The 25,799-nt window shown below is 56.9% G+C and overlaps 1 protein-coding gene across 3 annotated transcripts; it reads left to right on the top strand.

Annotated features, from left to right (window-relative positions):
• Nucleotides 1–36: 36 nt before the first annotated feature.
• Nucleotides 37–25,799, top strand: PPP1R7 (protein phosphatase 1 regulatory subunit 7). Of its 3 annotated transcripts, none has more exons than XM_055300354.1 (10): nucleotides 37–229; nucleotides 2,625–2,753; nucleotides 6,386–6,441; nucleotides 7,001–7,066; nucleotides 7,631–7,761; nucleotides 8,132–8,294; nucleotides 10,375–10,491; nucleotides 11,313–11,417; nucleotides 14,683–14,769; nucleotides 25,493–25,799. In XM_055300354.1, exons 1-10 carry the CDS (start codon nucleotides 37–39, stop codon nucleotides 25,667–25,669), a joined length of 1,224 nt encoding a protein of 407 aa, XP_055156329.1. In that variant the 3' UTR covers nucleotides 25,670–25,799. The 3 variants fall into 3 exon arrangements, with proteins under 3 accessions (XP_055156329.1, XP_055156328.1, XP_055156330.1); XM_055300353.1 differs by having other exon boundaries at nucleotides 2,625–2,765; XM_055300355.1 differs by lacking the exon at nucleotides 2,625–2,753.

The following is a 25,799-nucleotide window of genomic DNA, read 5'->3' as shown; positions in this document are numbered from 1 at the left end:
GGGCCCTCATGGCCTGCCCCGTGAACTACAATTCCCATGAGACACCGGGGCCGCGCAAGCGCGTCGGGGTTCAGGCCTGGCGTGGGAGCCCATTGGCCGAGCTGGCGCCGAGCCGGGAGCCCCGATTGGCCGAGGGGCCTGAGGCCACAGATTCCGGAAAGGGGAAGAGCAGCCAACATGGCGGCGGAACGCGGCGCGGGCCAGCAACAGTCGCAGGAGATGATGGAGGGTGAGCGGCTCCGCGGGGCGGCGGCCCGAGGGCCCGGCGGGCGGGGGGCGGCGGCCCGCAGCGGCCTCGCCTGAGAGGAGCGGGCCGTCCGGGCTGCGGCTGCGGCTCGGGCCCCGCGGCGCGCGCTGACAGCTGCCCGCCGGCTCGGGGGCAGGGGCGCCCCGGCCCCGGGGACCCGGCAGAGGCTGCAGCGGCCGGGAGGGCGCGGGCGGCGGGGCGCGGACGGGCGGCGGGGCCGGGTACGCCGGGCGTGCTGCTGGCGGGCGCCGCGCCCCGAACCTCCGAGCCCGGCAGCTCCTGGGGAAACTGAGGCGCGCGGCGGCGCGGAGGGAAGGGCTGGGCGGGAGCCGAGCGGCCCGGGCCCCCGTGGCCCCCAGACGCTAAATCCGACTCTTTAGCTCTGTTGGAGAAAGAGAGTAACGATCCGCACGTGGTCCCCGCGCGTCGGCGGCCCGGGCGGGGGTCCCGGGCGGGGCAGCGCCTCACCCGGGCGCCGAGTGCCGGGGGGGGGGGGGGGGCACCTGCACAGCGGCCGGAGGAGGACGGAGGCGAAGGGCCGTGGAGGGAAGCGGCCAAGAGTGACCGCCCCGTCGGAGGAGGGCGGCAGGGGAAGGCCGCGGCGGCCTGGCGAGGGGCTGGCTGGGGTGTTTGGCCGCCAGGAGACCGCCCCCGCTCAGTCCGCCCGCTCGCCGCCGTTTCCGTGTCTGGGTGAATGGCACAGACAAAAGCCATAGGAGATTCTGCCCCCGACCCCGTCCCCACCCATCCCGTCAACCGGCGAGCTCCCAGCTCGTCCTGGCATCTCCAGGTCTTCGGTGCCTCCTCGGTTCCCACTGCCCGTGCTGTGGGCCAGCCCCCTTGCTCCCGGGATCCCGGAACTGCACCATAGTTGGATCCGCTGCCCCAGCTGCAGGCCGTCTGCTGCCTGCAGGGTGGTCCCGCGTCGCACCTAGGCCGCCCGCCGTCGGCGGAGTCCCTGCAGCCCTGGGCACAGCCACGCCTCGCCCAGTGGAAGGTGCCCTCCCTTAGCCTCGGCCACAGAGTGCCCCGTGCCTGGTAGCAGCTAACTGCCGAGTGTTTACTGCGGGTCATGCACATGCCGACTGCCCCGGAGGCTTTTCTGCGTTAGTCCGGACAGCACCTCTGGTCTGTGGGGCCTGTCCCAGCCCCCTGGTTACAGATGCAGAGAGCGAGGCTTGGGAAAGCCAACAGCCTGTTGGCACCGGGTCTCTAAGGGCAACGTGAAATCTTCAGCAGGAGCCCCCGGCGTTCCAGAAACCTGTAGAGTCAGAGCTCAGATTCGGATGTTAGAATCGCATCAGATGCTCTGGGAATGCAGAATAGATGAGACAAAGCCCAAAAAAGAGCCACGGAGAGACCAGTTAGGAGGCCAGGAGGGAGCCCAGGCAGTTGCCAGAGGGGGGGGGGGGGGCAGAAGGAACGGATTTGGCGGTTTGGGTTTTATCCAGCAGTCGCTTCCCGGGCGCGCTTTTCTCGGCCCAGGAGGAGGTACAGAGAAGAAGTAAAGCTACTTTTCCCCCAAAGAGTGCACCCCTTTGTGGACGAGGCGTAGCAAGGATGATTGATGACTCCCAGGGATTTATTCCTGTTTCAGCTCTTTGAGACAGACTGCCAACGGAGGTGATGAAAAAAGTCTGGAGGAGGGAAAATTATTTGACGGTCTTACCGAAGAAATTTTGCCGGTCTGCCATGTTTAGTCATTGCCTTATCTATCAATTCAAAAAGTACTTATTTACCAGCCTTTCAAAGTAGTCAGCTGGTATCACCGTGTGCTGATGTTTGGCATCGGTGACCTTTATGTGGGGCGTTTGGCGCTACTGGCTGTCTTTCCCTTTTTCATTGCAGCCCCCCCCCTCTGCCCACAGTCTGATTTGAGTTAGTCTTGATTTCTTTCAGAACGTGGGCCTGTGAACTGGGCTGGTTTTCTTGGCCAAATGGATAGTGGAGCGTGGATGAAGGTATGTGGTGGAAGGGTCACACTGGTCCCCTCTACGTGGACATCCAGGCCAAAAGCAAGCCGCACAGGAGGCGCTTCACTGTGTGTCACCCATTAGTACCTGGTCACAAAAGACCCAGGGCTTTCAGAACACCTGGTAATGCTTCACAGTGTCCTCGAGGGCAGGAATAGTAGCTGCTCATCTCAGTACCCGCGTGTCCTTCCCGCTCTGCCCTCCCACACACAAATTGTCCCCAGCACCGTGCACCTCAGGTGGCGCCCAAGACGCGGAAGACACTCAAATGTTTGTCGAGCTGACTTCAACCGATGTTTTTCAATGAAGTCTTTTTGACTTACAGCTGGATGTCCGTCTGTTAAATGTCCCTCGGGGAGTCACGTAAAGTGGCTGTGAATTCTTACGGATGTGTGTGGGCTCAGTTGACAGGCGGGTCGAGTCTGAAGAATCTGGCGATGAGGAAGGGAAGAAGCAGAGCAGCGGTATAGTGGCCGACCTCAGTGAGCAGAGCCTGAAGGATGGAGAGGAGCAGGGGGAAGAGGACCCAGAAGGTACCAGGCCCAGTTAAGAGCCTTCAACTCTCTAAGGGGGGAGGGTGCGGCCGTGTGGCGCATGATCTGCTCAGCCCCACCCCACCGCCTTGGGTGGTGGGCAGGCCAGGGCAGTGGAGGGCAGTGGGACGACTGCTGTGCGAGAGGGGCATTCCTTTGGCTGGCTCTGGGTCTGCTGATGCAGCACTAGAGGCCCACTGGGGGCCGGCGGCCGGTGCTCCGAGCAGCGCGCCCCCTGAGGCGCTCCTAACTGAGCTGACTCATCTGTGGCACTTGCGGGCAGGATGCATTTGTTTTGAGTTCCCCTGAAGGCAAATGCTACTACTAACAACAGTGGTACTAGTGTGTGATCCGGGACGGAATCAGGGGATTGTTTTATTAACCATATGTTCAGAAAGTGAGATTTGGAAAAAAACATTTTCGCTGATGATGCTTTTGTTTCCTACTGTAGTAATGTAATTTCAGAATAGCACTTTAGAGAAGTCACTTCTAAGTCCTGCTTCACCATCCTTAGGGGCCTGAGGATTGGCTGCTAAATTGCTTAGATGTTAGGAAAATTGTCTCATGCAGAAAATATCTCAGTAGCCTCCTAGCATTTTAGTGTTTAAAAACAATAACAAAATTAACTAAGAGATGAGAAAAGTAAATTCTCATTCCATAATGGTGGTTTTCACCCTCCGCAACCATGATCTTTGTTTGGTTAGAAAAATCAGTTTAGGGCAGCCCAGGTGGCTCAGCAGTTTAGCGCCACCTGCAGCCCAGGGCGTGATCCTGGAGACCCGGGATCGAGTCCCACGTCGGGCTTCCTGCATGGAGCCTGCTTCTCCCTCTGCCTGTGTCTCTGCCTCTCTCTCTGTGTCTCCCATGAATAAATAAATAAAATCTTTAAAAGCAAAGAAAAGGGAAAATCAGTTTACATTGAAAAGAATGAGAGAGCATCTGAACAGACAGAAAGGTATCCAGGATGCGTTATTAGGTGAGAGCTGCAAATTTCCAAACCCTATGCATGTTAAAGGCCGTCTGTTAAGATTATTAATAACATGTAAGTTTCAACATACTTAAAAGAGAAAACCCATCAAACTGCAGTTGAGGGTCTCTGAAGAACACTTTTGAGAGGGCCTCATACCTTCTGCATTTTCTAGATTCATATACAACGTACGGACTTTCAAGGTGGTACTAGTCATGCACTCCCGTTATGGTAATAAAACTTCCCACAAATTTCTAAAAAACAAAACTAATTTTTAAAATAACATTGTGCTCTGTGCCAGTGAAGATGATTGGTAACTATGGCAACCTAATTTTAAGGCAAAGGGAGATTACCACAAAAGTATCAGCCACATTTACTTTGGAGTTCCAGAGTCGATATTCTGGAGGTGATGTGGGTGGAATAAATGCATGGGAGTGATGGAGGAAAGCACTCGTTACTGAGTCACAGAAAGACCAAGCGAGTGGGGGCATCACCTGCTGTCACAGCTGAACACTCCGCGCTCACAGAGGACTGGAGAGTTGGTGGGGCCCTGTGCTGAGGATTTCTCTCCCTGGGTGGTGAGCTCGGGCTCCCTTGGCTTACCCAGGGGCTCACAGTCACAAAGTAGAACAATGGAACTAGAACCTGGCTTGTCCAAATCCAGCTTTCTTTCCTCCAGACTACTAGCAGTTTTATAAGTCCTTAGGAGACCAGGACTCACTCACACCTGTACTTATTTAAGTCCTGCCCTAAGTTCAAATAAAACAAATTCAAACGTATCAACCGTTAGCTTTTACTTATTCTCTGTGACTTTTTTTTTTAAAGATTTTATTTACTTATTCATGAGAGAAACAGAGAGAGAGGCAGAGACACAGGCAGAGGGGGAAGCAGGCTCCTAATAGGGAGCCCGATGTGGGACTCGATTCCAGAACCCCGGGATTACACCCTGAGCCGAAGGCAGACGCTCAACCGCTGTACCACCCGGGCGTCCCTGTAACTTATTTTTTAAAAAAAGGTCAATACATGATACATTTGGGAAAATATTCTGGGCTGGCAACGGTTTCAGCGGTGAAGCTGTTGTTTTGAGGGGCCTGCCCTGAGTTCTGGGTCATTACAAACAGAACCACTTTAAGCTGTGTGGCACCTGTCCTGAGGAGCCCAGGCCCAGTTTCTACCCACTGGCCCTGCTCGATTGTCTGCAGTGCTGCCCTGCGCTCTCAGGTGTCCTGCTGTGGACGCTTGGTGGCCTGGACACCTGCCCTCATTGTGCTGCCTCCCTCATTGCAACTTCCAGGGTTTGTGGACATTGGATTTGTGCTGTCTTGGGGTGAGGGGTAATTTGGGTATATCTTGTGGTTTTGCCCAACTCCTTTTATTTTATTCCTAGGTTGGTTGGTATCTTGTACAGTTGTAGCAAGTGACTCTAGTAAATGATAAACTACAGTAAATGACGTACTTTTTTGACTAGCCATTGTTGACTGTTCTGGAAAAGGCACAGTGAGAAGACCTAATTCAGCCAGTACGAGCAGTGCTGCTTTGTTAAGCTGCTGGGTCCGATGTTAGGTGCGCCTCTGCTGCCTCCGGCCGAGGGGCCAGGCGACCAGCAGACAAAGCCCGGTCCTCGGCAGGCGCCGTGAGCATGAGGGGCAGCAAGCCCGTTCCGCCGCGGAAGCAAGGGCAGTTTTGCTGCAGGGGAGAGGGAGCGGTAGGAGCCAGGCAGAAGCGTGGCAGGCCAGGCGGCCTAGTTTCCTCAACCAAAAATTGCAAGAGCCAAAGGGGACCTCAGAGAAATGTCATCCAGTCGCAATATAGGACCTTGTTCGGATCCTAATACAAGGAGACATGGGGGTAGAAATCGTCAGTTGATGAAATCCAAGAATCACCACTACTTTTTTAAAGCGTTGCGCCCTGTTTTGGCGCGCACACTGCATTCAGTTCGGGGGAAATGAGGACCGGGAAGCAGCTGATTCCAGGCTGTGAGCTCGCAGCTTGAGCGAGGCTCACAGCTCTCCCCGGCACTGGGGCAGGGCTGGGTAGGGGGCCTCTGCGGGGATCAGCGCCACGCCCCCAGGGGAGGAGTGTGTTCAAATTGGTCAGGGCTCTCCAGTCCCTCTGTCGAGCTGTGCTCTGTTCTGTTTTCCTCTTTGCAGAGATAAGTGTTTATAGCTACCAGGCCACTTTCCAGAGCAATAAAAGGCACATCCTAGAACATCTGACATGCCCAGCATGAGCTATATTCAAATGGCCTGATTTATTGCCACAGACGAGAAAGGAAAGGCCCAGAGAGGGCAGGCTGCTGCCAGCTGTGCAGCTCTGGGCGGCACCGCAAGGTGGGCGGCTCCCCTACCACTGACGGGGCTCCCCAGAGGCTCCGGAGGCCTCCCCGCCTTCCTGCAAATGGCTTCAGGCTACATTTCCTTCTGGCAAGTTCAGTGGCACAGATGGAAGTTTGGAGACCTTTGCCAGTAGCCGAGTTCAGGAACATCAGAACGCCTGAAAGGTGACCGTGCCTGGAACAGGGCATTAACCACGCCAGCTGGGGCCTCCACGTACCGCCCGTGGTTTCTCCTGTGTGCGTGACTGAGCTCCGTGAGCCGGGCAGCCCGAGTCCCAGCACCATGGACACTAGGGCTCTGAATGGGCTTATTTCTTCTCCTTTTTTCAGAAGGACAAGAGCTGCCTGTGGATATGGAAACCATTAGCCTGGACAGAGATGCAGAGGTAATGCGCCGCTGGACGCAGCCGCGGGGGTCACGGTGACAGACCGCTGTGGCCGTCAGGGTATCGTTCATGGTGCTGCAGATTAGCAAGTGATTTCCAAGGCAGATTCCTCGTGTCCTTGTTGTTTCTAAGACTGCACTGAAACCCCGGCTCTGTGTAACCAGAGGGTTGGGCAGCCAGCCCGTGAACCGCCCTTTTCGGTCACCTAAGTGACAGGAGCGGGTCAGGTGATCACATTGTCCACGGCAGGGCCTCGACCTCCCCAACGTGTGAAGCACACTGGGCACCGGCAGCTCTGGGCAGGCGGGAGCAGCACCCAGGCCCCCTCACCCCTCCCAAGCCCGCAGCGGGCTGCCAGCGAGCACCTAGGCTTGTGTTTGTGCTCAAGGGACCGCGGGGCTAGAGGCTCTATGTGCATTTTTACATCAAACTGCCCTCCGTGTCACTGTGTGTCACTGTTGCCTCACCTGCCCCCGCCCCCACTCGCTGGCCCCCATTGGCCCTGCTCCAGGAGGCAGGTCTTCAGGAGCTTCTCTGCAGCGACGTTTCTTCATTTCAGGATATTGATCTGAATCACTACCGTATTGGGAAGATTGAGGGCTTCGAGGTGCTCAAGAAAGTGAAGGTGAGAGCGACTCTGTCTTCCCTCTTGAGGGGGTGCTGATACCCCAGGGCCCGTCTCCCCTGAGGGCCGCAGACACATCCGTAACTGAGCGTCCTTTCTGCAGACGCTGCTGGCCTGTGTCTGGAACTGCCATCAGCACCTTTTACCCTAAACATGGTGGGGTTTGCAGAGTCGTCCCAGAGGCTGCTGGGCGAGGCCAGGCACTGACCCAGTGCGGAGCCTGCCTGCAGCTAACACACCCTGGACTGTATTGTCCTTAACTTGCCTCAGTTAAATTTGTTCAGAGCTGATTCCACTGGCAGCTTGCTTTGCTGGGAAACAACACACACCCCCAACCCTGACTAATGCCTCCCTCGCCAAGGAGGTCTGCCCAGTGCAAGGCCTGCCTCCAGCCTCCCTTGGGCGACTGCCCGTCCTCTCCAAGGTTGGCACATTTCTAGAAAACAGTGGGAGAATGAAAACCACACCCCCTGCCCTAGAAGGCTGGTCCTGTGTCCTGTGACCGCTAGCTTTTTCTGGTGGCCTCTCTGTTACCTATGTCAACTGTCCTTTTTCATCCCTCAGACTCTCTGCCTCCGTCAAAATTTAATTAAATGCATTGAAAATCTGGGGGAGTTACAGAGTCTGCGAGAGCTGGATCTTTATGACAACCAAATCAAGAAGATTGAGAATCTAGAGGCGCTAACACATTTGGAGTGAGTCGTGATTCCGGGGTACACCTGAGTTGCCTGTTCAGTCTCCCCAGAACCAACCCTGGGCCCTGGCTCTCCGCCCTGGAAGGTCACCTCTGCCACAGGGTCCTGCCCAGTGCCTGGCTCCACAGGTGGCGTTGACTTGCCCGCAGTCCCAGCCTGCAAGTCAGACCTTCGATCGCAGGCTCCTGGCTGGTCCCGTCTGGGGACAGCACTAATTCTGTCCTTGGCGCAGGCCCGAGAGCTCAGGCGGGCAGCTGGGGTGGGGGTGGGGGGCTCACCCACCTGGGAGGGCCCTGCCTCCAGGTTAGTGGAGTTCTGAGCTCCATGGCACCTGTGCTCGTTAAAAAATTAACTTTTTGCTTGTTCTCAGGATTCTAGATATTTCTTTCAATCTGCTGAGAAACATCGAAGGAGTTGACAAGCTGACGCGACTGAGGAAGCTCTTCTTGGTTAACAATAAAATCAGTAAAATTGAGAACATAAGCAACTTACACCAGCTGCAGATGCTGGAGCTGGGGTCCAATCGCATCCGGGTAGGTATGGGTGCATGGCCGGGGCCTGGCCTCTGGGCCTGGCGGTGGTATGTGTGAGGTGTGTGCTGGGCAGAGTGTTTCTTATGGTGTGATTTTATTTTCCGGGAAAAGAATGCTAACTGCGGGTCGGTATTAATATCACGGGCTACAACTCTGTGGTCAAGCTCTTTTTCTTTTCTTAAAGATTTTATTTATTCGTGACTCAGAGAGAGAGAGAAGCAGAGGGAGAGGGAGAAGCAGGCTCCATGCAGGGAGCCCGACATGGGACTCAATCCTGGGACTCCAGGATCAGGCCCTGGGCTGGAGGCGGCGCTAAACTGCTGAGCCACCAGGGCTGCCCTGAGCTCTTTCTCTGCACGTAAATTCTACTCAACATGCAGATGCCCACCTGAACCTCAGAAAAGTGCCCCAGTTACGGTTCTGCCCGAGGTGAAGCACTTTGGTTTTGAATGTCCTGAGGGCTATGATCTTTGGCGAGTCTCTCTGAGAGGACAGTGTCCCAGACACAGCAGAGTTGTGGCTTGCAGCCATCTGACCTCCACACGGGGGCCGTAGGAAGCACGTTGCGGCTCCCTGCTTGGTTGGCCCATCCTCCCTGAACAGCTGCGTATGACCGGGACGCGCCCCTGGCAGCCTTGCATCCTGCCACACTGTCCGACCTCTGAGAGCGTTGGGCAGAGTAGACAAGAGGCTTTGGGAAAGAGGTCTGGCGTCCGTGAGAGTGCTGCTCGACCCATCTGACTTAGAGCTGCTGGGCAGAAGCTATGGTGGGAAACGGACTGGCACGGGGAGGGAGAGGGCGGTTGGCCTTGGAGGGGGAAGGGGCACCAGGACGGTGATGAGGGTATCTGCTAGCCAGAACACCACTCGATGGCCACCTGGTGTCCCTGGGAAGCCGTGCCACCAAGCCTGGTGCTTCCCCGGCCTCTGTGTGGGAAATAGCCCTCCGCCTGGCTCTGGACATTCACAGCACACTGTGATCAGCCCAGCTCGGCCCTTGAGAACTGGGCAGGATGCAAACCCAGGAGGGCCTCCGGTGACAGCTGTGAGCAGTCACACCCACATATCAGAGGCGCACGTTGAAAAGTAAAGAGTTAAAAAAAGGGGGTGGTGGACACCTGGGTGGCTCAGCGGTTTAGCACCTGCCTTTGGTCCAGAGCGTGATCCTGGAGTCCCGGGATCGAGTCCTGTGTCGGGCTCCCTGCATGGAGCCTGCTTCTCCCTCTGCCTGTGTCTCTGCCTCTCTCTGTCTCTATGTCTATCATGAATGAATGAATGAATGAATGAATGAATGAATGAATAAATAAATAAATAAATATTTTTTAAAAAGTAAAAGTAAAGAGTGACCCAGATGTCAACATTTTATCAAGTGTCTGTCTATATGGTGGTGTCTCTAGTCACAGATCCGTGTAGACGATAGCTTTGAGGGGCGCCCTCCCCCTGAATCTGCATCCTCACGTCCTACTGTGACGTACGGGGAGGTGCTCCTACCTCCTGCACCTGCTGCTGCTGTAGCGTGTGCTGAAGAAGCTGGTAGTTAGGACCTTGGGGAGGAGAGCAGTGAGCACAGCGCGTCCTGGACTGCCCACTCCACACGGCACTGGACCTGACAGTTAAATACAGGATCCCAGAGAGGAGGGCGGGTTGTGGGTCCCGAGGCGGGGACAGAGCCATGGAATGGCGGGGGGGGGCCTGCTACCAGGAAGCCTGGGTGGCATCCAAGGTCAGAGCTGCTCTGGAGAAGACCTAGGCTCTTGGAATGCATTTTAACGAACCCTTCGTGGAATAACCGCATGATAACCTGTCAGCGCAGCGCTTTAGCACTTTGGGGGGGCAACTGCTCATCTGGGAGTGTCCCCTGACCTCGAGCTCTCTGAGGGTTTGGGGTGAGCCCAGGAGACAAGGCCTTGGACTGTCCACCTTAAGTGAAGTTTCATCATTGGAGAATTTCCAGAGTGGAAAGGTAGCTTGCCCACAGCCCAGGGCACAGTCCAGGCAGCTGCGTCCCCTCCCCGGGCACCTTTCCTACCCTGGTCCAGCTGGTTGGCCACACGGTGCTAACTGCTACTCTTCTTCACAGGCAATTGAAAATATTGACACGTTAACCAGTCTGGAGAGTTTGTTTTTGGGGAAAAACAAGATCACTAAGCTTCAGAACCTAGATGCACTTACCAACCTGACGGTCCTCAGTATGCAGGTACTGATCCACCTTTGCTCCCACGGGCTGCACCCTGCCGGCAGCAGAAGCGCCGGACCCCCGTCCCGTTTGTCTTTGACTGTGTCAGAGTCCACGCTCCTACTGCCAGGGAGCAGTTGCAATGTTAGGTTTCAGAGACACACGTACGTACACATAAAACTTCCTTCCCTGGGTGGTTTCCAGCCCGAGGGTCGTCTTGAGAAGGTAGCGCTGGTGCTAGAGCCTCCTGAAGCATGTGGCCCGATGGTGGGAGCGACGCGTCCCACGTCCGCACAGAGAGCAGAGCCCTGTGTTTGGCAGTTGGCAAGCACCTGGCGTTGCCTAGGCTCCTGCTGCCTTTCCTACCTGAAGCAAACGAGTAGAGTCAGACGCTGGAGGGGAGGCGTGGGAGGGTGTTCGGGGTGTGGAGGGTCTCCCGGAACCGCTCGCGCCTCATAAAGCAGACAGTCTGCAAACTCTTGTAAGAGAAGGCCCCGTACCTTGAGTTACTGTATATACTGAAATGAGAAGCCATTTATTTTAAAATAGTGTATTTGACATTCTTGAATTACATTCTTGAAATTATGGGGGTAGACCTTCCCCAGGCACATCTAAAAAGGGAGTTCCTCACCTAAAAGCCTCTAACGCTCACACGTGCTAACGTTTTAGCGCAACAAACTCGAAATTTTGACCTCTTTCTCTGAGTAAGTTCCAAGCTGGCACACTCGAAAGGCAGTGCGCTGTTGCCAGGACGCTTCAAGACGAGAGGTCTCCTTCCTGAGAAACATATTGTCTTGTATCCTCCACGCTGTTCTGATGGCTGTTGGCCCTCCCTCCCGCAGAGCAACCGGCTGACCAAGATGGAGGGTCTGCAGAGCCTGGTGAACCTTCGAGAGCTGTACCTGAGCCACAACGGCATCGAGGTCATCGAGGGCCTGGAGAACAATGTAAGACGTCCGCTCGTCTGTCCGGGGCAGTACGGGGTAGGCCTGGTCTGAAGGAGACTCGTGACCTCTAGGGGTTTATGGTAGAGACCTTCCCGCTCTGGAAACAGAGCAGTCCCCACGCTGGGATGCGCGTGACCCGCACACAGTCTCCCCGCGCCCCCCGGACGAGCGTTGGGCCTGTGCTCCCCGCTGTGGCCAGCGCCCGCACTGACCTCCCGTCCAGGGCAGGGTGCGCTGTGCGGCCGCCAGCAGCGCTGCAGCCGTTTGGGAAGAGTTTGAGAACACGAGTCCTGCCTGTTCCCAGGTGCCCCGTACTGCAGGGGGCTGGCAGGTGTCGGCAGCTTCTTCCCTCCCCTCCTGACCACTGCACTTCCTGGCCCATGGCTTTCCGGCCCACGGGCCATGCGTGTTCTTCCTCCTGCTTTTCTCCCACCCTGGCAGGGATGAGGAGGGCCTGTCCACCTGCTGCGGACAGCCCGGCTCTTGCCCAGTGGCCTTAGATGTGCTGAGCCGGGAGGGCGGGGCAGCACTGGCCGCTGCCCTTCTCGGCTGCCTGTGGGCGAGCCTGCTTTTCCTCACTGCATGCAGTTCAAGACAAATAAAATATTTTTCTCATTATATTTTACTGGGTATTTTTTTCCTGTTTTGTTTATTGCCAGCAAAGGTAGCAGCGTGGTCACTCATGTTGTACACCTAGCACTTCTTAGTACAGGCTCCTGTGGCCTCTGCGCCTCAGCCCCTCGGTCTAGTCACCGTTGTCACCGTTAGTAATGTTTTCGAGAGAAAACCACGTTCTGAATTTCATTTTACCACTACCTAGAATTTGCGAGGAGTTAGACGTGACCTGTGATAAGTGTAGTCTCCTTCCTTACCCCCTGCAGTCAAGTCGACAGCTTAGGAGCATGCGCTGGGCGTACGCTCAGGCAGTGCAGGGGTAGGTGGAGGCAGAGCTGTAAGAGGCCCAACTGTATGGAGGCCATGAGCGCACAGCAGCCGGGGTGTGCACGGGGTGTCCGGCCTGAGGGGCGCACGCCCCCCGGGGAGCCCTGGGTCTCCCCACCCTGTGTCCCGCAGGCTGAGAGGAGGGTCGTGTCTGCAGCACGGTCCCCTGAGCACAGGTCCCCAGCAAATGGGAAAGAAGCAAGAAGTAGGTTTTACCAGTAGGCTGCTACGCTGGGGTCTGGGTTCGACTCCACAGCGTTAGGAGAAAGCAGTTGTGGCCCTGAAGGTCATTATGTGATGAGAACATTTATCAGGGTCTGATGTGACAGTCTCCTCAGGGCTTCGTTTAACTGCAGATCAAATGTCCGTTTAAGTTTTCTGTCTTAATGGTTCTGGAATGTATTTTTGTTCTGGGAGATAAGGAAGTAGGTGCCTGTTCTTCCCAAATGGCACACCCCCGGCCCAGCACCACAGGCGACACCTCGCAGCGTGCGGGGCATCCCCCACGGCCGGGGCCGGCTCCCCGCACGCTCCTCACGCCGTCTCTGTGGCACCGTGGACAGCCCCGTCTGCCATGCTTGCTCCCCACCTCGCCCGGTTCCTCCCTTTTTTTTAAGCAATTCTCACTGGTTTGCTTTTGGATGAGCTTTCAAAACACTGTCCAGCTCCCCAGAACAAACAAGACCGCGTCAAGCACATCACTGGGCCCCTGTGCTCAGAGGCTCGGGCCCGTCCCGTCAGCCACAGGGCCCACCCCCCGCTCAGAGCCTGCGTGTTTCCACTCGCACGGCCGATGACACCAAGCACCACAGGACGGGGTCAGAGGGCTGGAGATGGCACGGTGGCGACCCAGCCTGTCCCCGCCTGCTGCCCGCCCTCTTCTGCCACCTCTAAGTCCCTGTTTGCTGCAGACGCCCCAGGCCCCGGGCAGGAGCCTCCTGGCACCCTGCACTCACGCAGCAAACAGCACACACGATGGGCCCAACACGAGCTCCTCGAAGGAGCTCCTCCTCTGCATGCCCATGCCCATGCCCAGCCTGCACCGGACGCGGCGCGGACCGCGTGGCTCCCCAGAGAGGGACCAGCGCTCTTGCTGGGTGACCTTGTGGGCGGACCCTCAGGGAGCCTGAGGCCGGGGCCAGAGCTGCTGAACCGGCACAGCTGCTGGCTGCGGGCTTATGTGTGTGTGTGTGTGTGTGTGTGTGGATTTGTTTTTATTATATTAAGACAATTTTTAACTTTCCTTTAAAACTTGGGAGAATTGGGAAAACAGAATCCCAGGAATGTGGTAGAAAATGTAAGAAGGGATCCACAGTCAGAAATGGGTAAGACGAGAAAGGAATGAACTTTTTTTTTTGGGGGGGGGGGATGAACTTTTATGAGTGGCTGTCAACCGACTTCTAAATGTTTCCCTTTTGATTTTAGAAAAATGTGCCAGTGGTTGCATTAACCGTAGTTCAGGAAGCAGTGCAGGCTTTAACAGACTCCATTTCCCTGCAATGTTTTTGGACTCTGTTACACCTTGAAACTATAGCTTAAGAAGTATTCCCGAGGCTTGGCTGATGTGTATCAGGGAGACGGCGTCTGCCAGCATTCCTCGGAGGGGGATGGTGTGTCTCTGCGTGGAGGCCAACGTCTGGCCTGCAGACGGTGCTCAGTCGCTCCGGACGCTGTCCTGTCAGCTGTAAATCCCAGGCTGGCGCCAGACCCACTCGCCCTCAGCACCCCCAGAAGGGGCTTCCCTCTCTGCCCCTTCCTCCCGGTCCTCCGGGAGCATGGGCCGGGGCCAGCGTGCCACCTCTGCTTGGACCTGAGCAGTGTCCTCCCTGTGGCGAGCCCCAGGCTCCTCATCCCTAACTTAAAATAGTATTTTAAGGATTATTTTTGAGGTATGGTGCACGTCCTCAAGATAAACTGAATAGACGTTGCTCTAAATGTCACCCCTTCCTCAGAGACCACCCTGACCTCCCCACCCCGAGCCCCAGGCCCACCCCACTTCCAGGGCCGTGTCACTCTGCTCTTCCGGGACCACTCATCTCAGCAGGACAGGGACCCTTGTGCACCGCAGTCCAGGGCTGGGAGCGTCAGGTGCCAAGGATGGTGCGCGCTCGATGCGGGGGTTGTGAGGGTTCCGTATGCTAAGGACACGGGGCCGCAGGAAGCGGGCAGGCGTCGCCACCCCGTTGGCATGCTCCTGTGCCAGGAGGGCAGACTGGGTGGCCGCCCCACAGCTCTAAGCTCGGCACCTGACGCCCTGTGCGTGATCACACAGTCATTGTTGAACTGAGATAATCCAGGAAAAAATTTTATCTCCTTATTTTAGAACAAACTCACGATGTTGGACATTGCATCAAATAGAATCAAAAAGATTGAAAATGTCAGCCATCTAACAGAGCTACAGGAATTCTGGGTAAGTGGAATGCACGCGGGATTGACGTTGCTTCTGCAGATGTGCTGCCTCCAGGTGGGGTGCCGTGAGCGAGGGCAGGAGCGCCAGCCCCGGGGCTTCCAGGAGAGCGAGGCGGGCGGGCACCGTCACGAGCGTGGTATTGGCTTTGTCTGTGGGTCTGCGTCACCGGGGAGCAGAATCTCAGGCCCCACGTTACCCCAGATGCAGAGACCCTGGAATGGGCAGACGCGGCACCGGAGCCGTGCGTTCGGTGCAGACGTGCCCCAGCACCAGAGGGGAGAGGTGGCCAGGTTTGTGCGGCCCATCGTCCTGGACCCTGCCGCGCATTCTGATGGTTACACCTGTGGTCCTGGGAGTCGCATCGCAGAACCAGTAGGAAGAAACAGGAGAAACAGGTTGTAGGAAGTTGTAGTTTCTTGACTCGTCTAAAGGTGTTGCAGAATGGTCCCCGAGCTGTGGTCCTCCGCGTCAGGGTCGCACAGGCGTCTGGGGGGCCCATGCCCAGGCTGGTGGCCCCGCAGGGATCACTGCACACACCTCACCCTGTGATGCTATGGGGCGAGCGAGCTCCTGGAGGTGCTCAGTCTGACCGGGCTCTGTGCGGAGTCTGAGGCACGATCCTTCCTCGTCTAGCCATGCTGCCCATACGCTTTTCTTTCCTCATCTTAAAAGATGCTCCAGGTCTCCCTGGAGCACAGGTAGCCTGCTGTGAAAACGCCCCTGGGCCCTTATTACTGTCACTGGATCTTAGGAAGTGTCAGGGTGTGGAGCCAGAGCAACTCTGGGGGCCCCAGCGAGCCCCCGGGAGCCCACCGGGTGTAGTACGCAGCCCAGCCCCGCGGGCACGGCTGGGGACAGGCTGGCTGGACCAGAGCAAAGGCCTTTGGCTCTGGAGAGGCTGGGGAACGACACACAGCAGCCCACAGACAAAAATGCGGATCCCGGTGGCAGAGGGCCTGGGTGACAGGGAAGGAAGGGGAGCCTGGCCGGAAGTTTCAGGAGTAGGTTTGGGGCACCAGCTGGTCCTGAAGCAGTGTTTCTGAAACCGGATTCCTTCTCCGTGCCTGCCAGGGGATAAGGGGGGGACCTGGGGTGCTGAGACCACAGCTAGGGCCGGCTGGGTGTCCTGGCCACGGGGGAGGATGGCCCCGGGGCCCCTAACGCACAGAGGATCTGCTGCTTAGACCACCACGCAGACAGCCGAGTGAGGCAGAGCTTGCAGTGCTCCGAAGAAATAGGAAGCCAGTCTCAATAAAGGCTCAATCACCCAAATTCTGCGTTTATTCACGTTCCCTCTGTTCTGCCAATTAGAGAAGGACGTTGCGATACCCCAGCCGTGGTTGTGGATTTGCTTTGTCCAGTCCGCTCTGTCAGCTTTTGCTGCTTGTATTTTGAAGGGCTTTTTTTTTTTCATTGCATATACGTGTAGGATTGTAGCGTCTTCCTGAAGCATTGTCTCTTACCGTGCGGAATGTCCCTTTCCGCGCCGCCCTCTGTTCCCGTCCTGGGGTCTGCCTCCGTGTGATTCTGTTACCGTTCCCATGGGTATCTTTCCCCATCCATCTACTCAGCCTGTGTCTTCATAATCAATAAACTGTACCTCTCGTAGACGACACATGGGTTTTATCCAGTCTGACCATCTCTGCCTTTCAAGCGAGGTGTTTACCCCACGTACGTTTAATACGATTATGTTTACTTGCATCTTGTGTGATGGTTGGGGTCAGGTCTACCAACTTGCTGTTTGTTTTTTATTTGTTCTTTTTTCCCTCTTTTCCTGCCTTCCTTTTGGATTGGGAAAAACAGTATTATTTTGCGGATAGTCTATTTTATTTCCATTGTCAACATATTTGCTTATATCTGTGTTTTATTTTTGGTGACAAATACACGAAGTATATTTTCAATTTTTCACAGTCTGCCTTCAAGTAATATTATTACCACATCACGTAGAATGTAGGACCCATACAGGAGCACGCTTCAGTTCCCCCCAGCAGCTAACATTGTTCTGGATTTTACTTTTAATAGGTTATAAACTCCATGGTATGTCACTATATCAGTTACCTGTTAAGGAAATTAATTTTTTTTTTTTTTTTTTTTTTTTAGAGAGTGAGTGAGTGGTGGGGAGGGGCAGAGAGAGGGGAGAGAATCCCAAACAGGCTCCACGCTCAGTGCAGAGCCTGACACGGGGCTGGGTCTCACGACCCTGAGATCATGACCTGAGCCAAAATCAAGAGTCAGACGCCCAACCGACTGAGCCACCGAGGCGCCCCAAAGGAAATTGAATAACAAGGAAACCTACTTGTTTTACCATTTCTGGCATTTATTATTCTTGTGTGTAGTTTGCATTGCAGCATTTCCCTTCCACCTGAAGAATTTTAACATTTCTTATTGCGCAGGCCTGCTGTGAACCAGTTCTTTCAGCTTGGTCTGGAAAAGCCCCTTTATTTTGCTTTCATTCTTGAAGGGCAGTATCACAGGGACAGGATCCTGGTTTGACGGTTGGAGGAGTGCCTTGGGCACCTGTCCGCGTCCCCACCTGCTCCGGCTCGCTCGGCTCCTATGACCTCGTTCACCTGTGTGCAGTGTGTCTTTCTCCCTCCAGCTGCTATTTATGTTCTTGTTACCACTTTCCTTTCTTGTCACTTGCATGTCATGTGCTATTGAGCTTTTAGGATCTATGAATGTACAGTTTTCAAAATCAAATGCAGAAAACTTTTGAAAATAATTTCCTCAAAACATTTTTCCGCCCCTCCTTCCCCCAGTTTCTTCCCCACACCCCCAGTTGTGGATACATATGTTGTCCGGCGCCTGGCAGCTGGGCCATTGGATTGTTTATGTGGTGTGCTCCGTTTGTACAATTTCCGTTCCTGTTTCTGCCACATCTTGATCTTTTCTTCTGCAAAGTTCATGTGTTAAGCTCATGTAGTCAGTTTTTGTATCTCAGATGTCATATTTTTCAACTCTAAAAAAAAAATTTGGTTCTATTTCTGTAGATTTTATTTCTCTCCTTACATGTATGCTTTCCTGAAAGCCTTCCTTTCTCACTGGGCTGGTCATTTTTATATAAGATGCCGGCCATTAGGATGTTAAGTTGTTGGGGCATCTGTTGGCTGTCAGTAGAGCATGTGACTCTTGGTCTCGGGGTTGTTTGTTTTTTTTTTTTTTTTAATTTTTTTTTATTTTAAATTATTTATTTATGATAGTCACACAGAGAGAGAGGCAGAGACACAGGCAGAGGGAGAAGCAGGCTCCATGCACCGGGAACCCGACGTGGGATTCGATCCCGGGTCTCCAGGATCGTGCCCTGGGCCAAAGGCAGGCGCCAAACCGCTGCGCCACCCAGGGATCCCTTGGTCTCGGGGTTGTGAGTTCCAGCCCCACATTGAGCATAGAGGTTACATAAAAATAAAATCTGTAAAAAAGAGAGATGTTAAGTTATTGACCGTTTGGATTTTTGTTTTTTTCCTTTAAAGTGTATGGGTTCAGTCACTGCTTGATCCCTTTGAGGCTTGTTTACAGCTTTATCAGTGCGTATCTAAGAAGCCTAAGGCTTGGTCTAAGCCTAAGGCTTCGTCTGAGGCTCCTCCTAAGGCTGTTTCTAGGCTGTGAATCCTCTGGTACATTTAATGAGGACCCGTCCTCCGGTTGGTGGGAGCACAGACATGTCCTTTCCCTGCGTGAATCCTGACCTCACCCAGCTCACAGCTCCGGGGCCAGTCCACACTCACTTTTCAGTCCAGGGTTCCAGGGGACCCCAGGTGCTCTTCTGGATCTATTTTCCCTACGTAGCTCACTCCCTCCGAGGATTCCAGCTACCTCTGCCTCCCTGAACCACTCACAGTCTCAGCTTGGGTCCCCCAGGGTCCACGAAGCGCCTCCAGGCAGAAGGCTGGATGAGCACACAGGTCCCCTCCCCGTTCTCCTGCTCTCACTGCCCTGTGTTGCCTGTTGTCTGGTGTGTGCAGTGGTTTCATGTCGTCTGTCCTGTTTTCCAGCTTATGACCAAAGGCAGGTCCAGCTCTAGTGCCCCATCACATGAAGTGGAAGCCCTATTTCTTTATTTAATCTCATTTTTCTGTGTCACTCACCTACTGCAGGGTGTAAGCCTCATGAGGGCAGAGGGATCTGTCTCTGTGTTTGCTTACTCTTACCTCACCGGCCCCTAGAATCATGCTGGCACACACGATATATGGTTAACGTCCATATATGAAACACGGCTCCTACAGAGGTGCCATCTCTGCAGGAGGGTAGGAGGGTGCCTGGTGGCTCAGTCGGGTAAGTGTCCCAACTCATGACTTTGGCTCAGCTCATGATCTCAGGGTCATGAGATTGAGCCCTGCATGGGGGGGGGGTGTCCACGCTCAGCAGGGAGTCTGCTTGGGATTCACTCCCCCTGTCCCCCTGCTTGTGCTCACTTGCTCAGTCTCTCTCTCTAAAATATATAAATAAAATCCTAAAATAAATAAATAAATAAATAAATGAATGAATAAATAAATAAATAAATAAATAAATAAATAAATAAATAAATAAATAAATGAGGCAGAGCATGAACAGGCACGTCACAGAATAAGAAGTAACAGTTGCGGGGGATCCCTGGGTGGCACAGCGGTTTGGCGCCTGCCTTTGGCCCAGGGCGCGATCCTGGAGACCCGGGATCGAATCCCACGTTGGGCTCCCGGTGCATGGAGCCTGCTTCTCCCTCTGCCTGTGTCTCTGCCTTGTCTCTGCCTCTCTCTCTGTGTGACTATCATAAATAAATAATTTTTAAAAAAATTTTAAAAAAAAGTAACAGTTGCTTGTAAATACATAAAATGTCTCCTATTTCATTAACTTTTAAAATACACTAAAACAGCGAGATGTGTTGTGGCCGTTAGGTGGGCAGAGCCTTTGCTAGAATGGAGTCTGTGCTGCGCCGAGCGCTCCCATGGACGCCGGCGGGACTCGTCAGCATGTGTCCTGTGGCGTCTTCAGGGCCGTGATGCTTTCACATCTAACACCCTAACAAAATGATGAGAAATTCAAAGATTTATGTACAAAAATACGTAAATATCAGGACTCGGTTTTTTCCGGTGGAAATAGCTTTGTTGTATTTTCTAATGATAAAGTCTGTCTGTTCATTGTAAAAAAGCAAAAGACCAGATTACAAAGAAGAAAGACACGTCTGCCTTTTCCTTGCTTTTTGGTGTGTAGCGTCCAGTTTAGGAGAGATCATAAACCCAAAGCTTATAAAAACAATTACCCAGACTTTCTTCTGAAGCTTTAGGTTTGTATCATTCATACAATTTCTCCAACTTAGGGAATAGTGAATAAATGATGACATATCCATATGATGAAATATGCTACTATGAAAGCCTTCCAACGAAGTTTGTAAAGGGAATTTAATTACAGGAAAGCGCTCATGAGATAGTGTTGGTGAAAAAGAAGGAGGTGCAGCTGTTGATAAAATCTGCGCCCTGGACACACAGAGAAAGGTCTAGAAGTGCATGTGGAGAATCGAGAAGCCCTCACCTCTGGATGGCAAATGGAGACCTGGCTTCCCTTTTTATACTCCCCAGTTCCTCCAAGTTCTCTGTAACAAGCATGTTTCCTCCATAAGTGAAAAACAAATGTGCAGAAAAGTATATTCTAGGAGAACAAGGGGCAAGACTTGGAGCCGTACCTCCTGCAGAGGTAGTCAGGCTCACGGAGCAGGCTGGAGGACGAGCAGAGGCCGACACGGCCTCCCGTCTTTCTCTCTTGCCATCGTCCCTAAGACGAAGCTATCTCTGTCTTGCTGTATCTCGCACTTTGATGCCCAGGAAGAAAAGGAGGAGCGGGTGTATTTCAGCGGCCCGCCCAGTGGCTCCGACGTCGCTCCATGCAGGCAGGAGCGTGGGGGCCCCGCGGCCCACAGACAAATGGGCACAGACAAGGAGCCACTGTTTCCCTGGACGAAGGAGGCAGAAATCAGAGCTGGGGCTCCCGGGGCTAACATTTTCTGGGTGGGGGTGCAGCGGGGAGATGGCTGCACAGGACAAAGCCCTGGCGGTCAGCCTGGGGCTTCCTTAGACGAGTCGGCTACCCGCGTGTCCTGGCAGCTGACAGCCGTGGGGGGACGTGAGCCCGGTGCCGGTTCCAGGCGCCACCCAGCACGCAGAGGCGCTGGCATTCTGACCTGCCAGAGCGGAGGGACAATGCCAGACACCCAGAAACTCCGTCGACACCCTGGCACGGCCACCATCGGGCGGGTGAAGCACTGTCCGGGCCCATGACCAAGCCGCCACAGGACCAGGAAGCTTGCCAGGCGGCCACTGGAGGACAAGACGACTCAGGCTCTAAGTAATGTCGCATCCGCAGGACAGTGCGACCCGTGATGAGGAGAAAAATGGCTCCGTAGAAGCCACAGGAGGCGATCGGAAATGTCCCCCTCACCTGGGTCCCAGCACCCGTGCCCACGTGGGGCCCCTGCCCGCACACACACATGGGCTGCGCTGACTCATGCCTAGCAAGCAGCATAGAGCAGTAGCAACAGGGCCTCCCCCCGCGGTCGGGTTGGGGGAGGCTGGCTTCTACCCTGGGGCTCCTTCTGGCTCGCTCGAGTCCCTACCGTGATTTGGAGTAACAGACGCCCCTTTGGACGCCGGCAACATACAGGGCGCACGTCCGCTTTGTTGAAATGCCCTACAGATGTTCAAAAAATAGGTGATTTTTATGATCTACTGGTTGTGTGTGAGACGTACCTTGAGATTCCCCCCGCACCCCTGTCTTGAAGGTGTTACTGAGTTTGGGGGAAGTTAAGTGTGTGTTTTCTTTATAAATATCAGCCAGAAAACCGTCCTGAGGCGAGGCGTGACGTTTGGGTCCTGAAAACCCTGAGCAGGTGCCGGGAGAGCCTTGCACAGGACACGTTGTGCAGCACAGTCCCAGCAGTGGATTCAGGCAGCGCCCGTCACTGGACGCCACGACCACGAGGGGCTGGGCGTCCGCCGTGTGTCACCCCGCGTGGAATTCAACTGCGAGGGGAGACGCGGCCCCAAGTCACCCACGTGATCAAGCGTCCGACCCTGGCCGAGGGACAGCCTGAGCCGTGCGTCGCCCGACATGATTCCTCTATAGAGCACCCCCCCCCCAGGAGAGTCGTCTACGCTCACCAGGTCCTTAGAGCTACCGACAGGAAGTACAGGGGCTGGAGGAACAAGGAGACAAGTGGAAGAGTCCAGAACGAGGACACGCTACGCGGCACTTACCTGGGGTTCTTGAAAAAGCTTCATTTAACAGAAAAAAAAAATGAGTAGAAAGTGGGAAACGTTCTAGATTAAAAGAAACTACAAATTTCAGCTTCTGGAGAGATACGCCAGGATGGGCCCCAGCCCCACCCCATGCCGTGCCCGCGGTGACACACGTAGGAGGGGCAGGCTCCCAGCTCTCTGTGCCTCCGACGCGGTTCCGGCGTCCCACCGGTGAGCCAGGCCCCGCACTCACCGGGCCCCCAGGCTGGGACGGGCCGCGGGACAGGGGCGACCTCCGGTGTGAGCGGAGCGGGACGCTGGTGCTCGGGGCCTGGCCAGAGCCCAACCCACGGACACCGTGACGTCACCAAGACGCTCTTAAGCAGACTGTGCGGCGGACAGCGCCACACCTCAGCTTTTGTTAAATGACAGTCCTTTCTGCAGGTTGGCGGCGCACACGTAGCCGGTGCAGGCGCCCCGTCGGGCTCCCCGCCTCCGCAGCCCTGGCCCGTAGCTGACGGCAGCCGCAGCCCCGGGGGAGAGAGGCGCGGCCCTGTGAGTGCTGCCCGAGCCGATGGACTTGTGCTTAGTAGGTCGACGCTTGGGTTTGTCTTGGAAGCGCCTCCCGAGCGTCCCTTCCAGGGAGCGTCTGCCCGCGCGGCGGCAGAGCATCTCCTCGCTGTCCGGGCCCTCCGTCCGCCAGGGCTGACGCCTGGGGGTGCAAACCAGCTTTGCCGGAGCACGAGGCCCACGGGGAGCCCTCACCGGAACAGGTGAGTCCGGAGCACGTGCATCCGAGACCGCCGCTGGGCGGCCGTCGGGCTGTGGCCGGGGCAGGGGGACCTGCGCGGTTCCGCTGAGCTGAGGAAGCATCGGTCAGCGTCTACGGCAGGACGCGGCCCAGCGGCCGGGGCCCAGGCCGCCCTCGGCAGGCTCACCCCGTGGCGCCGTGGGGCTGCCGACGGCCCGGCCCTGCCCGGCAGAGCTCGCCAGCGCCCAGGCCTGCAGCTCCACCAGAAGGGCCGCTCTGAGCGTACGCGCCCCCGGCTCGGAGCCAGTCCCCCCGCGCTAGGGGCCCAGCGAACCGGGACGCCAAGGCCGCAGCTGGGAGGCGACCAGCAGGACTCGAGGCGCTTGTTGGACAGTCAGCCGTCTTCGTCCAGGAATCCACCTCGGGGGCGTGTGATCCAGTGTCTAGTGTTGGATCCGAAGTCACCGGATGAGCCAATAGGAAACTGTGACCTGAGCTCAAGAAAAAAGTAGCGATGAGAACCCAACCCCCAGCGTTCAGTGCGTTCAGTGCCCATGTATCTCCGGCCCGGGGCGGAGGCGGTTGTGTGGGTCCTACTCCTTCCCACCTCCTCCCCCCCCCCTCCTCCTCCCCAAGACCTCAGCCTGCTGCAGGGTGCTCACTGCACGCCTGGCCTCCACCCCTGCCTCCCTCCCCGGAAGACACTCCAGTGCTGCGCCTGCCCTTCAGCACCCTTGTTTCCGTGTCGCCCTGTCCTGGGGGTTCCCCGGGGACCTGGCTTCCCCACCTCCTCAGCCCCAGGTGAGCCCATCATACGTGCTCCGCCCCCGTGCCCTCCTGCCTGCGGGCCCAGCTCCGCCGGCGTCTCCGGGTCCCTGGGGTCGGCGTCCTCCACCCCAGCCTCCGTCCTTGCACCTGCAGCCGCGCTTCCTCCTCACACCGCTCCCGGGACCTCTGGGTCTCGGCCCCGCGGTCCCCGGTCACGCGTCGGTCGTCCTGCTGCGTTCTCCTTGGTTTCCTCCCGCGGCTCACAGCAGTGCGGGGCCCCCGTCTTGCGCCTTCCCCCAGGGAGCCTCCCTGGTCCACACGGGCCCCTGGGGCGCCCCAGCGCGCATGTCGTATTCCCACCAGGGCCTGTCCCGGCCCCAGGGCCACGGCAACAACTGCACCCCCGGGGCACCCCCGGCGTGGGACGATGTCGGCTGGGCCCGTGCCCAGGCTCAACGTCAGGCACGTGGGCGTCAGGCCAGGCTCTCAGGATCGTCCTTCTTTCTCCGCCTCCCTTGCTCGTCCCGTGCGGGCCCGCATCTGCCCTCCTGCTTCACCCAGCACCCGGCCTCTGCCGTCCGCGGCTCCCCCATGGCCCGAGCCACTGTCCTCCCGCCCGGCCGCTCCCACGGCCCCCAACCTGCCATGTCACCCCGTGTCATTGGCCGCGGATCCCCAGCTCCTGGAGCCCAGCCTGGATGTGGTGGGTCCCCACGGCCGTCACCCTGCGTCCCAGACCCAAACACAAGGCGGCAGCGCAGAACTCCAAGCCGACCAGTGTGACCTGGAGCACCTCAGGGAGGCCTGGGGAGGCGCCTGCCCCCGCGCTGTCCTTCCTGCAGTGGTTCCACGTCCTTCCCACGGCGCGCGTGGCAGCTCCGTAGGCTCTCGCACGACAGGTCTGCTCCTTGTCCCCATCCCCGCCCCCGGGCCGCGCGCCCCTGCCCTCTGCCTCTGCGTGCAGAGGCCCCGGGGCCGCATCGCTCCAAGTGTGGCCTCTGGAACAGGCGTGACCGGACCGGGGGCTCGGAGGGCGTGGCGCTCCCGGCAGCCCACCCGGGCCTGTGTCAGGGCGCCGTGGTCTGGGGCGTGCAGGGGGGCAGATTACATCACAGAAATCGGCAGACCGTGCTCGTCGGGGCTTCTGGAGTTTTCTGGGAGCTGGCTGCTGTGCGCGGGTGTGCCCGGGGCCTCGGGGTGCCCGTCCCGCACTCCCAGGCTCCTCTGCCGCCCTTGCACTGTCCGTCCGCGCTGTTCCCTGGGGCCCGGGGACCGTCCTGGCCCCTCCCTGAGCCCCGCCTGCCCCCAGAGGAGCCTCGAGCCTCGACAGGACGGGCGTGAACCCCGTGCCCGCCGCGCCCATGTCCCGATGGCGGATGATAAGGTCCAGAACTCTTCCTGGCTCCAGCGGGTTCCCTCCAGGTGTGCCCTGGGGGCTGGGGGGAGGCCCTGAGCTGCCTGGAGCCGCGCAGACCCCCAGGCCCTCCTCCGGCCTCACGCTGGGGACGAGGGTCGTGTGGGCCGGGTGAGATCCGCGTGGTGCAGCGTTTCCCTCCGAGGCCAGCAGCAGGGATCCCAGTGGGACAGGCCAGGGGCAGCTCATGGGACAAACGGATGTTTAGTTGGCGTGGGCGCCGCCCTGAGGGCCGTGTAACGGTCAGAGCGCACAGTCAGGCCTCGGGGACCACTGGGGGTCTGGAGGAGGGACGCTGGGACCTGCGGGGACCCTTGGCCTACAAAGTGCGGGGTCGTGAGCCGTGCCGCGTGCTAACGTGGGCAGCCCCGTGGTGGTGGTGGTGGTGGTGGGGCCGAGGGCTGCGCGTGACCCAGACCAGTTCCCCAGGGGCGCCGCTGCAAGGTGGCCCAGGAGGTGCTAGAAGGTTCCATGGGGCCCGGGAAGGCCGCGCGGTGCCCTGAGTGGGTGGGGCGGGAGCGTGGGGCAGGAGGCCGGGGCTGTTCTGCGCTAGCCGCTTCCCTAACCTGCGTGCGTGTCCCCCAGATGAACGACAATCTCCTGGAGAGCTGGAGCGACCTGGACGAGCTGAAAGCAGCCAAGAGCCTGGAGACGGTGTACCTGGAGCGGAACCCCCTGCAGAAGGACCCCCAGTACAGGCGGAAGATCATGCTGGCCCTGCCCACCGTGCGGCAGATCGACGCCACCTTCGTCAGGTTCTGAGTCCGGCTGGCTCCTCGCCCGGTCCCTCTCGACAAGAACGTCCCAGCCACGGTTTTTATCCACTCGCTCCTCGAGCCGTCGCTCTCAGCAGTCACAAACCCAATGGCAATAAAAAGGCACTGAGTGATGA

Source organism: Nyctereutes procyonoides, unplaced genomic scaffold (genome assembly GCF_905146905.1).
Source record: "Nyctereutes procyonoides isolate TBG_1078 unplaced genomic scaffold, NYPRO_anot_genome, whole genome shotgun sequence".
NCBI lineage: Eukaryota > Metazoa > Chordata > Mammalia > Carnivora > Canidae > Nyctereutes > Nyctereutes procyonoides.
The sequence above is the reverse complement of the archived record's forward strand: the minus strand, read 5'-3'. Positions and strand labels throughout refer to the sequence as shown.